We start from the raw sequence: 13,631 nt of genomic DNA on the forward strand, positions 1-13,631 counted from the left end.
TTTTCCCCCATGGTATTATTAACCTTGTTTTTTCCCATGATATTCTTCTACCCATGGTTTTCCCCCATGGTATTATTAACCTTGTTTTTCCCATGATATTCTTCTCTAATGTGGCCTATTTAAAGGCTAATAATTAAACCAGCCTTGATCCATCTTGACTGAGATCTATCAAACTCTTGGAGGGATCAAATCTCTTTTCACTCTTAAAAAAGGTTTACATCCCAAGAGAAAGAATTGACCTTTTGAAAATAAATCTTAAACTTTGAGCCCAAGAGAGAGAATATTTTATGGAGGTTAAATCTCTACCATTTATCTAATAATTATTAAAGATCCATCTAACTCCAATCTAACATGACCCAAGAGGGATCAAATTTCTTTAAGTGAAAACTTCTTTTAGAATACAAAATACAATGTGTAATTTTTCATTGTTTAAATTGTATTTTTGTATATTTGAATACCATAAAAAAAATTATTTTTCAATAATTATATATGATATATACATATTTTTTTAAAACAATATACATTAAAATACTTTACATAACATGTGCATAATGTTAAAATGGTTTTTTTTGTTATTAATACATTTTTAAGTATAACTCATATTGAATATTTTATTAAATACAACATTAAAATATTTTGTTTTAACATTTATATATATATGAAGTTGATATCTACGTAAGTTAGTTAAATGGATTTTCAAATAATTTATTAAATGCATGTTGATTTTTTGTTTGAAAAACATAAGGTTTAAACATCTTACTCACATATTGTTTTTTATTTCTAATTACTTTATATGAGATTATTTTACACCATATAGACAATTAACTAAATTAAACATTTATAGCATATACAATTTTATTTTTTATTACAATTGACAATGTTTTTTTATTATTTAAAAGATAGTTTATTTCTATTTAAAAAAACTCATTTAAACATGAACTAAATTATATATCTCCTTCATATTTCACTGTAAAACAAGCCTCGCAACTAATAATTAAATTAAAATTCTAAAAATCTTATTCCAAAATAAACATACTTATACACTAAAAATTGAAATATTAACTCAATTGAAATTAACAATGGAAATATTAACTCAATTGAAATTGACATAGTACTATTTATATCCTTTATATCTCATCAATGCACAACTCTTCACCATATATTTCATCAATGCACACTTCTTTACGATATGTCAAATATATTCGAACCATATACTTTTCATAGAAATCATAATAATGGAAGACATTCTCAAATTGAACCTAACAGAGACGTAGACACCCTGGTTTTGGAGGTAACCAACATGCTAAACTTCAAATGCCGAGAGACCCTATAAAACATCTTATCCATTTTAACTTGAACGAAAGAACCACCACAGGAGGTTTTATACCGGCTGGTTCTGCAACCGTCCATTCTCCACTTGTGTTTCTTTTCTCTACCAGTATTAGGATTAGTATCCTTGTCTCTACAAAGAACACATGTCACTAACAATGAAGATGGAGCTGCTAAACCCATATGGCAGTACCTGTTTATTGCCCCTCTCATCATCTTCTTCTTCTGCTAAATTAGCTGTCTCATTGCGTGCTTGTAGAGTACACTCATCTTGCTTCACCAGGAAATCATGGTCTCAGAGTATATTAACATTAAAGTGGAAGAAACAGGGGAGAAGGGATGCATTCTGCCTGGCTTTCGCTGCCGCTGCAGTTACTGCTGTCAAGGATGACGACGGAAAATCAGAGACAGGTGTTCAAGTAACAGAAATAAAAGAGCCAAACAGCAGAGTAAGTAAACTAAATTAATCACCTTTATCTTTTGTTTATTTATTTCTTTTCCAACTTAGTTCTAGCTTTGTCTATAATCACAGTTTATATTCATGGTCGATAGATTCAGACAACTGATAATGTTATATCAATTGGGAAATGACAGTGACGGGTACTATACTTTGCGTGATTCTAAGAGCTAGTAATGTTAAACCAAGAGTGAACAAATAGACGAAACTTCAATGGGATTTTCCTTGGTTATATTACGACCAATTTCTTAAAATTTTGATTCACCTATTGGCAAGGCTTTTAATTAATTAGCTTATGATTATGTTGGGCCAAATTTCGGCCATGGGGATGTTTTGGGTTAGGCTGGAAGCCTGGAAGGTACCCTCCTGAAAAAATAAAAAACAAATTTAATAATAAACCAGAAGTAAACTAAGCAAATTGAAATGTATATAAATTGGCATAACTTTGGATTTATTAATCACCAAGAGGAACAGAAAATAAATCTAGGCACAAACCTATGAGTATTTAAAATTTTCCATTTTTACGGCCTTCAACTTTTTTCAATTTAGTCCTAAAAGGTGATCCTTGAAGGGTTACTATTATTTCAAGGGCAACAATGGAGCAATAGCCCACTGTCACCTCGGCTAAGACTCCCTACTCTTTACGGAATTTCACCAATGGGAGGAGACCCATTATAATAAGGATCATGAAATAATGGATCAATGATAGGATGAGAGATGATCCTAGAATCCTATTCACAAGAGAGGCTCAGATATATGGCTTGCTTGCTTTGAAAACAAGATGAAAGACTCTCTAGGAAGGGCTTAGGGGAATTCCAAGAGCTAGGGTTTGAGTATATGACTTGTTAAGAAGATTGTTAGCTCCTAAAATCTTTGTGGAAACTTGGCTTCTAAGTGGTTTTTGTTGGTTTTTGGTAGCATCGGAAGTGCTCTAACCTTGAAAATTGGTGGAGAGGCTAATGTACATGAGTTCTAAAGAACCCATAAATTGTTTGGCGAAATTCCATTTGGATTGTATTTTATTAAAATAATTAATATTTTTTTATGCAGTTCCTAAATCTCAACTTAGGGAAATTAAAATATTAATGGGCATTAATCAAAATACGGGTGAGAATGATCTAGAAGGTAGATCAAGTTATGTTTTAATCTTAGCCGTTGATTAGAAACTTAATCTCGGCCGTTGAAGACTCCACAGGAAAAGTATAAAATGGAGGCTTGAGGTTCATTTGGAAACACACACAACGAGATTGAGGAAATCGATTTTTTGAGGTGAGAAGTTCTCAGGAGGAAAATTGATTGGGGAGATCTTGCCGCTGAAGGATAGAGAGAATCCGGGAGAAGGACTTTCTGGAAAATATAGAATAGAGAGGCAGCGTAGTGGCCAAGAGAGCTCACGCAGAAAAGTTGTTTGTCACGGAAAATCCAGAATTGCCGGGATAACCGGAACTGCCGGAACAGCGGAAACTGCAGGGAATTGCCGGAACTACCGAGAACTGCCGGAACAACCGGGAGAGCTGACGCAGAGGCAGCGCAGTAGCTGGGAGAGCTGATGCAGAGGCAACGTAGTCGCCGGGAGAGCTGACGCAAAAAAGCTGCCTGTCACGTAGAATCCAGAACTGCCGGAACAATCGAAACTGTCGGGAACTGCGGGAACAGCTGGGATAGCTGACGTAGAGGGCAGAGGAGCTGACGCAGAGCCAACGCAAAAATAGCCGGGGTTAGCTAGTCTTGTGCCGGATCAGCCGAAATTCTGCCGGATGAAGTAAGGTAAAACTCACTCAGATTTTCCGCTTGTATTTTCTTTGTAAATGATTGCTAGATGAGCATCCTAGATTTGTATTCAAATATTTCTCCTGCATAATAATAAACCCTCTGAACTGCGGCATCGATTTTCCTGCATTGGGTTTTTTCGGGGACTATTGTGTCTAAAAATAAGTGTCCTATGTATCTTGTTCTTTGCTCTGTTTTCTGTTTCACGAGATCAAATATTTGATCAAGTGTAGGCTGCAAAAGTAATTTGCTTCAATATTCAGAAGAATAACTTGGTTAATGTATGCTAAAACTCAAGTAGGTGAAGTAGATTCAGAATTGCTACAATAGGCGTTCCTAGAGTCTAGGAATTTTCACAGTCTTTGTGAAATTGGCTTCAATGAGTTCTGGAACCACACGAGACCAAGTGGACCCGAGGTTAGGTCAAGAGAATGGGGTTGAGCAACCAATGATGTGCTTGACCTAATCAGGGAGGAGAATGGGATCAAGGAAGGAATTTTCAATGAAAGGTAATGCAATGATCCCAGTGAGGTTTCTAGCCTAAGGGAACCAAGGGCAAGATTCAATCTTGAGGCTAGGGCTTGGGATATCTCAAAATCCCACCATTGAAATTTCTTCAAAATTGGAGGGCACCTAGGAGACACACCAACCTAGTAGGAGCCAAGAGATCAATTTTTTTTATGGGTGGTTTGCAAGAAATTTGATGCCCTAGGAGACCCAATGGGGCTAGACCTAGAAAAGAAAGGAAGAGGGGGAAATTTAGGGTTTTAGGGTGATCACCTATGGTGGACCAGTGCCTAATCCTTTGGGGAGATTGGAGTCAAGAATGATTATGAATATGGATTTTGATTTTCTAGGTCAAGGAGGCTTCAAAGACAACTTCGCTTAGCATTAGGGTAGAAGAAAAGCAACTTCAAAGACTTTACACTTCGTTTTGCAAAATAGATGGCTTATCAAGATGAATTTCAACCATGAAACATCCCTAGGAACATTCATTCATTATACATGGCCCATACATGAAGCAACACTATCTAGAAACAAAATTTCCACAACTTCGCATAAATGGATGCAGTAAATTAGCCCTAGTATAGTGAAATCCCAACAACAATGTATGTGACAAAATAGAAAGAAAGAATAGCATTAAATTGCACTTACATGTATAAGAGTATATCCAACCATCAAAATTTTGCCAATCAAGAAGCTCCAAGACAAGAGAAAATGAACCAAACATCAAAATTCATTCCATGCTCCAAAATTTCGTCCTCCACAAAGGATAGCGAAGTTCTATTAAGAGATACAAGTCCAAACCAAGTGATGATCATGAAATGAAATCATCTCACTTGTATTTCTACATGTCCAAATGAATTCACTTTGCCTAATGAGGCCTAATAGAACCCCTAAAATAAAATAATGTACAAAATAGCAATTTTTTGGTGACAAGCCCACCAAACTAGCGCAAAATTAAAAGATTAAGCCTCTTAAGAGGTCGAATGATCAATAATACATATCGTTGGGCCTTAGGGGAGGCCTAATGAAGTCCATAGGTGCCATAATGTGAAATAGGACTCCCAAAAGCAGTGGACAAGGGGTTGGCCCCTTGTTCTCCAAATAATGCACCTGTTGTGCTCCCAAATGGGCGTGGGAGCACACAAGTGTCCTCATGGGTCTCCAAACAGATCAAAGATGCCTGTAGACCATCTGCAAGGGTTTGGATGATGGTATAAGTGATGCCACATCATCATACATGTCCTGGGTCATTTGCCAAATACATGATATAATTGTGGGGGCCGACTGGGCATGGTGAAACAGGTGCATCTTCCTCATCCAATAGGTGAACAACAAGCAACTCTAAATGACTATGGGGATTCATGGAATGCTGTCTGCTGTTGTGGAGGCCCATGGCTGTCTACACACACCCTACATGTGCCAATGTAGCCCTCTGGAGAGTTAGGACCCCGTATAGGAAGACCAAATCCAAGACGGAGGCCATCTGCAATCCTGCATAAGATCCAATGCGTTCCCTTGCCTTCCATCACACCAAGTCATTAAAGAAACCAAGTTAAAGAGTTTACAAACCATGGACAACAGGTGGGCACTTCATAATGGCATGCCCTTTCATAGCGGGCTTTGACATGTGCTAATGTCTCCAAGTTCCAATGGGGGTTAACCAAGTACCTTATTAGGTGGTTTCTACTTTTAAAGGGGATAGTATGTCCTTGGTACATCCTTCAAATGGTGGTGGCATGTGATAAAGTGATGGAATGAAGTAGGGGATGAAGGGGCAATCCTGGGTCACATGCCAGGGTACAAGGGTAGCTGACAAAGGGAAGCCCACACTTGGGTAAATAATGTATAGGAGGGAGAAATCGTGGTACATGAGTTACCCCAACCTTGATATTTCCACCCTTATTCATATGCCTTTTTCCTTTTATGATTTTTCTTTGGTTAAATGCTTGGGGCTCAAGGAATGAGAGCATGATGTGTAAAGTATAGCAGTGGATACCCCCTTTAAGGTAGGGCTTTCTTCATATGCCTTTTGCCTTTTATGATTTTTCTTTGGTTAACTGCTCGGGGCTCAAGGAATGAGAGCAAGATGTTTAAAGTATAGCAGTGGATACCACCTTTAAGGTGGGGTGATTCATTGCCCACCAAGGGTTGGGACAATCATGGGTTCCTGAATGATAGAGGAGGCTCATCTAGGTCCTATAGGAACTAGGGTGATGGCCATGGAAACGGGGTAGAGCTCACGTATTGGCTTTTTCCCAAATGCTAAATGTGTTTGTATTGACCATCTTTTGCATTTTGTGGTACATTTTCTTGTTGAATGTGGCCGATTATGATTTTTCTTTTCTTTTTAGCTGCATCAACCTCCGAGGCATCGTTACAGACCCGACCCAAGGTGTGGACAAGGGGAGGGGAAGGCTAACCCTAGGCGGACCCAGTAGAGGAATGTGGATCCAGGTGGGAGAAATGATGAATGGGGTTATAATGAGTGGAAGAGGAGTGATATATGTGGATGAGGAAGCGGGACCACGCAACCAAAATTAGGGTTTCCCATGTAGTACCATCCCTAAAGCCCAAAGGTTAGTAAAAGAGATCCCACGGGACTAAGGTCCAAGGGTAACATCCAAAAGAGGTCTAGGGGACAAGAGCACAAACCTAGCCCACTCTTTCCGTCAAATCCCCCCATTAATCCATGCCCAAAAGTTTCCATGACAAGTAAACTACAATACTCAATTACCAAATGACAAGGCATACCTTTATGTTTGGGAGACCCACCTTCAAACATACGATCATGACAGATGGGTGAGGGACCACATGGTTGGCTTAGGTGGCGGAGAAGTCGCACAACGAGCTAGTTGGTGGCTGCAAGGGGCTGCTTGCTGCCAGCTGAGGACCATCTTGGAGAAAATATTTCTTCTAGGATATCACCGACAAAATGGTGGGTAACATCTGGCTCCAATTGGGATGTGATCTCTCGAAAAGTGGGAGAAGCTACTCAAACGGGAGGTCACGAGAACACCCACAATCTCTTGGTTAACCTAGACCTGTTACCTACACATATCAAAGATTGAACTTGTTAGTTTTTTGTAGCATCAGATGTGTTTTAGCCATGAAATTTGTTAGAGAGGCTAGAATACATGAGATCTCCAAGACCCATAAATCGTTTCTAGAAATTCCACCTAGAAGTGACAAGGGGAGGGGGAGGCTAACTCCTTGTGGATCCAATGGACAAATGTGGACTCGGATGGGAGATATGTGAAAGAGGGTCATAATGAGCGGAGGGGAGTGATGTATGTGGTGTTGGGAAGCGGGACCACGCAACCAAAATCGGGATTTCCCATGTAATGGCACTCTTAAAGTTAGTAGCCAATAAAGAAGATCCCACAGGACTAGGATACAAGGTTAACCACCAAATTGGACAAGGGGACAAGAGTACAAACCAAGCCCATTATTTTTGTCGAATCCCCCCACTAATCCATGCCCAAAAGTGTCCATGATAAGTAATAAAAATTACTCAACTACATTATGAAAGCCATACCTTCGGGTTGGAAGGCCCACCTTTGAACATACGATCATAACAGATGGGCGGGGGAACATAATGGCAGGCTCATGTGGTGGAGATGGTGGTACATTGAGCTATCTGGTGGCCGCAAGGGGCTGCTGGTTGCCGACTGAAGACAACCTTGAAGAAAAATTTCTCCTATGGGCATCACCCATAGGTGGTGGGTAACACTACCAAATGGCTTTCTTCCAGTTAGCAACTCTAGTAGATCCCAAGCTTCATTTTTGTCTAAAGCTGCCATTTCTTCAACAATGACCTTTTTCCAGAGTTTTTCATCCTCTGAATCTTTTGCATACCTAACAATTCTAGGATCATCATCAGTAATAAACAAAGCGAAATATGAATGGAAATCAGACGGAGTATACCTTTCTGGTTGCCTTCTTTCCCAAACCGATCCTGTCAATACCAGAGTACGTGGTTCTTCTTCTTCTGATTCTTGTTCCTCTATAGAGTTTGATTCATCATCATTCAATTCAAACTTTATATTTTTTGGTTTTTTTTCCCTTGGTAGGACTTCCCATTTGACAACATCTTTGAATTTTCTAAATACTACATCTCGTTATACATTGTCTTATTAGTTTCTGGGTTCCAAAGCTTATAACCTTTTAGACCATCTTTATGTCCAATAAAGATACACTTTTCAATTTTCTTATTGTTGAAATTTCTGTTAAAATTGGCAACTAGGGCCAAACTCCACGTGGGTCATCTTATTTGTGGCACTTGATATTTTTCTTGGATCCCTTTCATCGAGAGGTGTAGGATTGATCTAAAGATCATCTGATTCTGATAAACATTCATGGAGTTATGAATTTATTTGCATTATAAGACAATTCGTCAAGGTCGGCCAGCAACCAAATAAACCCCACATGTGCTCAACGTTTTAGTATAAATAGAGGTGGCCTTCAAGTCATTTCAACACACTTGGGATCTCTTCCTCTCTCTACTTGCCTTTGGGCTTTAGTAGGAGGAGAGATCCTAAGGAATAACGTTGCCCTGATCCAGAGAGCAGAAAGTCGGAACTGTCGGAAAAGCTGAAAAAGCCGGAAATGTCGGAAAAGCCGGAATTGCCAGAAAAGCCGGAAATGCCAGAAAAGCCGGAACTGCCGGAAAATCTAGAAAGTCGGAAAAGCCGGAACTGCCGGAAAAGCTGGAAATGCTGGAAAAGCCGGAACTGTCGGAAAAGCCGAAAAAGCTAGAAAAGACGGAATTGCTGGAAAAGTCGGAACTGCCGGAAAAGCCGGAAAAGCCGAAACTGCCAGAAAAGCCGGAAAAGCTGGAAAAGCCGGAATTGTCAGAAAAGCCGGAACTGCCGGGAACAATCAGAACTGTCGGGAATAGCCGGAACTGCCAGAACTGCCGAAACAACCGGAGTATCTGTCTCCGAAGGAGAGCAGCATGCAAGGGACAACTAACTAACATTAGGACAATTGTATGGTACTTAGCAGCAAATACACCAAGCATGCAATGTTATAGCTAGCATGCAATGGACAACTAGCATGCAACAACAAGCATGCTAAGGACAACAAGCATGCTAGGGACAACAAGCAAGCAAGGGACAACAAGCAAGCAAGATGCAGCCAACACATAGGTCAGGATGGCAACATGGTGCAGCAATGGCACATAATGCAGTACAATGATGGGTACAATCATGATTAATGAAGCGTGATGAGATGCAGCATAGTGATGATGGGTGCAGCATGATGACAAAATGCAGCACAACGATAAGTGAAGGAGTCACCTTGGAAAATTAGTTGAAGCAGCATGTCTTCAATTGATCTCATGTATCATATTCTTAGAGATGATCTATGCTCTTAGCTAGATAAGTCAAAGTTTTGACTTCTATTGTAAACATACTATCTCTCTCTCTCTGCTGAACTATTGAAGAACATATAAGAAGAATTGATCAAGGGTTTCCCCACATTGTGGTTTGCCCTTGGCTAGCGCTACATCTTGTGTCCTCTTGTCTTGGCTTGTCTTCTGCGATTTATGTTTATGTTCTATCTGCAGTTTACTTTAATGCTGATGTGATTGCTAATCTGGAAAAGATATTGAGCTAACTGTGAAAATTGAAATAAATTGCTCTAAGCATAGAACATACCTAAAATTAACAATTTCTAAGTCTTAGAAATTTTCCTGCACTATTTGGTTCATTTCACCTACTTGTTTAATTAATGAACAAGTTATTTAATCATATAAATACTGAAATAAATAAACACAATGCAGTCTCAACCATCTGCAGATCATCAACTGAAAGACACAGACAAACACACTAGGGACACTGTTATTTTTGCACAATCGTCCCCGGAAAAACCCAACTTGGGAAAACCGGTGCAACAATTCTGAGGGTTTTATTATTACGCAACTTTTCTTGAGTACAATTGGGTGCCAAACTGGCTCACCTGACAGGGAAATCTATCTGGCAGTAATACCTCTCTTCGGAAGCAGATATTCGAAAAGTCTGCTCCACGAAAACTCTCCAACGCCTTTCTGAGGCACTACGTCAGCCCTCCTGGCCTTTGCGTCAGCCTAAAACCCTTCACGTTAGCCCTTTGATGCTCTGCGCAGGCTCTTTGGCCCTCTGCATCACTTCTGCAGCCTCTGCGTCACTCACGCAGGCCCTCTGTGCAGTCACTCTGGCCCTTTGTGTAGCTTCTGCTGGCTTTGCGTCTGCCTTTGCGCTAGTCATCTGGCACTATCTGCCTATCTGCTATGTACTCACTGCCCCTCGCTGAAACTCTGATCACTGGTTTGATTTCTCTTCGCAAACCCCGCTCTAGAAAATTGAACTCACTGATCAACTTGGTTTATCTCCAATTGACCCTCAAGCCTCCTCTTATACTTTTTCTGTTGAGTCTTCAACGGCCAAGATTAAGTCCCTAATCAACGACTAAGATTAGATTTGGCTTGATCCATGTCATTTAGAACATTCTCACCCATTGTTATATTAATATCCATTAATATTTTTATTTTCCTAAGTTTAGACTTAGGAACCCATTAAAAATATTAATTATTTTAATATCTCTCTCACCGGGTAGAATTTCCCCAAACCATTTCTGGGTGTTGGAGATCTCATATGCTTTAGTCTCTCCACCAATTTTCATGGCTAGAGCACATTCGATGCTACCCCAAATCAACACTCCCTCTTAGTGAGGAATGTGCTTTAGTTATGTTCCACAACTGAACATCACCCTGATCATCCGGCACCAGTCCCTGTGCTGATGTTTGGCCTTGCTGCCCAACATCCTCTGCACTGCTGCCTCCTGTACTACTGCCCATGGCTCTACCACTGCCACTACTACATCTGTATTGCAACTCCCTCTGCATCCGTGCTGTTGTTGGTCCTTTCTCCCAACACTGCATCTGCACTACAACCCTCTCTCATCATGCTGCATCGTGTTGCCCATAGCACTACCACTGCTACTGCTACATTGCAACTCAGTTGTTGAGACGATGGTAACTGATCTACCCAACTACTAACATCCTTGTCAAGCTAGAAACCCTCCTGATGCTGAAGCTCTCTCTGCTGCTATCCTGTGCTCCCTCTGTTGCCTCTGTGTTGCTGCAACAACTCTGTGCCTCTTGCACTGCTGCAAAACATCTCTGTGCCTTACTGCACTGCTACAACCTCCTCTGTGCCCCTCGCACTGCTGCAAAACATCTCTGTGCCTTACTGCACTGCTACAACCTCCTCTGTGCCCCTCGCACTGCTGCAACCCTCTTTGCACTGCTACAAATCCCTGCACTCTAGCACTCTCTGCTGCTTCATCCGCATTTGCTTCTACCGACATCTGCCATACTGCTACTGTCACTTCGGGGCTCCCGTAGCCGGATATGATCCAAGAGTTTGGGTACCTCAAGGATCCTGCTCCACATCTCCTGTAGTCCTCCTGACTACAACTCGATGTCACCCCACCTCTTATCTAGAGGTACATGAGCACTCATGGCACAATTTTCATCATCCTCTACCTCCTTCTCCGCCTTCGTTGGCGTTGCCTTGGAGTCAGAAGCCTCTCCTTTATTCTTCTTTCTGGGACACTGGTTGCATAATGGCCCAGCTCCCTACAGTTGGAGCACTTTATCTTGGAGATGCCCTTCTTCTTCCTCTTCCCTTGCTGCCCCACAGATGCCAAAGCTGCATCCTCTTTGTCCTCTTTCTTCCCGCTACTTCCCGCCTTGGTCAGTCGTCTGATCTCTTCTTGGCGAAGAGCTGCCCATAATTCTTCCCATCCTAGAAGATTCGCTCTGCCCAAAATGCTTTGGACAAATGTCTCCCATTCCTCGGAGACTGCGTTCAGGGCGGTTCTCACCATTAACTCCTGATCCGACGTGGCCCCTATGGAAGTCAGTTGGTCCCGAATCCTTTGCAACCTGCGAGGAAGTGATCTATTTGCTCCCCCTTCTGCATCTGATACGACCGCAACTGATTCTCCAGTAGCATCTTCCTCTGCATGGAAGTGCCTTGATACAATGTTGTTAAGGTATCCCACATTTCCTTTGCCGTATTCTTCTCGATAATATGTTGAACCACATGATCCTTGACCCCATCAAGGATTATGCACTTTGCCTTGGCCATCATATCCTCATACTTTTCATTATCAGCTGGGTCGACTGGGATAGCCATGGTTCTCAAGGCGAAGGCCTTGATGCGATATCTATCCAGAACAAACAGAATCCTGGCCTTCCAAATGACAAAGTTGGATGCTTCGTCCAACCTGTCCTGATCCCTCAGTTTGTTCATTGCCATCTCTACTCTTATTTTCGACTCCTCTGAGTCTCTACTTCCCTCCTGGAAGTTCTCTTCTAGATTCCCTCGGAGTCTCAATTTCCCTCTTGGAAATCCTTCTGCCAACAGTCGAATTGTACCTCTCCGATCCCCTCTGCTCTTGCAACACTGATCTGGATTTCTTGGCTAGAAATCCGCTTAGGTAGCGACTCCCTCTACCTTGGTTCTGTCCTGTTAGGTACTGTTTTGCCTTGACAACAACAACACCCCACCAGCTTCACACTCCACAATTTGCCCACAGCTTCCTATGCCCCAGCAACTGAAGAAACTGAGCCTCTTGGCTCTGCGCAATCCCGGCAAGGTTGAATCGCTCTTCTGGCCAACTGCGTCACTCCTACCTGGCTGAGTAAGATGACGTGGCTCCTCGTGAGCCTCTTCTGCCTTCCTCTGCCTCTGCACTCGCCTCACTTTGGCTCGAAATGATGACGCAGGCCCTCTACGTCACTCTTTCTCTGCTGCTTTCTGCATAGGAACAACTTCTGTGTCTCGGGACAACTGTTTCTGTTGCAAATTCTCTGATTCAGATGGTGTCTTTAGCTCTCCTATGATCTGCAATGCTCTGATACCATGTTGAAATTTTTAAGTCTAACTCGTTAGAAATTTTCTTACACTATCTGGTTCATTTCACCTACTTTTTTAATTACTGAACAAGTTATTTAACCATATAAATATTGAAATAAACTCAATGCAGTCTCAACCATCTACAGATAATCAACTGAAAGAAACAGACAAACACACAAGGGACATCGTTATTTTTGGACAATCGTCCCCGGAAAAACCCAACTTGGGAAACCGGTGCAGCAGTTCTGAGGGTTTTATTACTAAGCAGCTTCTTTTGAGTACAACTGGGTGCCAAACTAGCTCACCTGACAGAGAAATCTATCTGGCAGTGATACCTCTCTTCGAAAGCAGATATTTGAAAAGTCTGCTCCACGAAAACTCTCCAACGCCTTCTTGAGGCACTGCGTCAGCCCTCCTAGCCTCTGCGTTAGCCTGAAGTCCTTTGTGTCAGCCCTTTGATGCTCTGCACAGGCTCTCTGGCCCTCTGCGTAGCTTCTGCTGGCTCTGCATCTGCCTCTCTGCCTTTGTGTTGGTCTTCCGACACTATCTCTGCCTCTGTTATGCACTCACTGCCCCTCGCTACAACTCTGATCACTGGTTCGATTTCCCTTAGCAAACCCCGCTCTAAAAAATCGAACTGACTGATCAACTTGGTGTATCTCCAA

General features: G+C 41.6%; 1 protein-coding gene across 3 annotated transcripts in view; it reads left to right on the forward strand.

Moving 5' to 3' along the window:
• Positions 1-1,179: 1,179 nt before the first annotated feature.
• LOC149141286 (trigger factor type chaperone family protein) overlaps positions 1,180-13,631 on the forward strand; it is a 365,480-nt gene continuing 353,028 nt past the window's right edge. For 2 of the 3 annotated variants that reach the window (XM_089447542.1, XM_089447541.1), the window contains exon 1: positions 1,180-1,778. In XM_089447542.1, the coding sequence (XP_089303668.1) occupies positions 1,476-1,778 (303 nt within the window). In that variant the 5' untranslated portion in view covers positions 1,180-1,475. The remainder of the gene's footprint in view (positions 1,779-13,631) is intronic. The other variant, XM_089447540.1, reaches the window with a different exon arrangement.

This window comes from Pinus tabuliformis, chromosome X, assembly GCF_031772625.1.
Source record: "Pinus tabuliformis cultivar Carrire ecotype Pingquan chromosome X, CPIR1, whole genome shotgun sequence".
NCBI lineage: Eukaryota > Viridiplantae > Streptophyta > Pinopsida > Pinales > Pinaceae > Pinus > Pinus tabuliformis.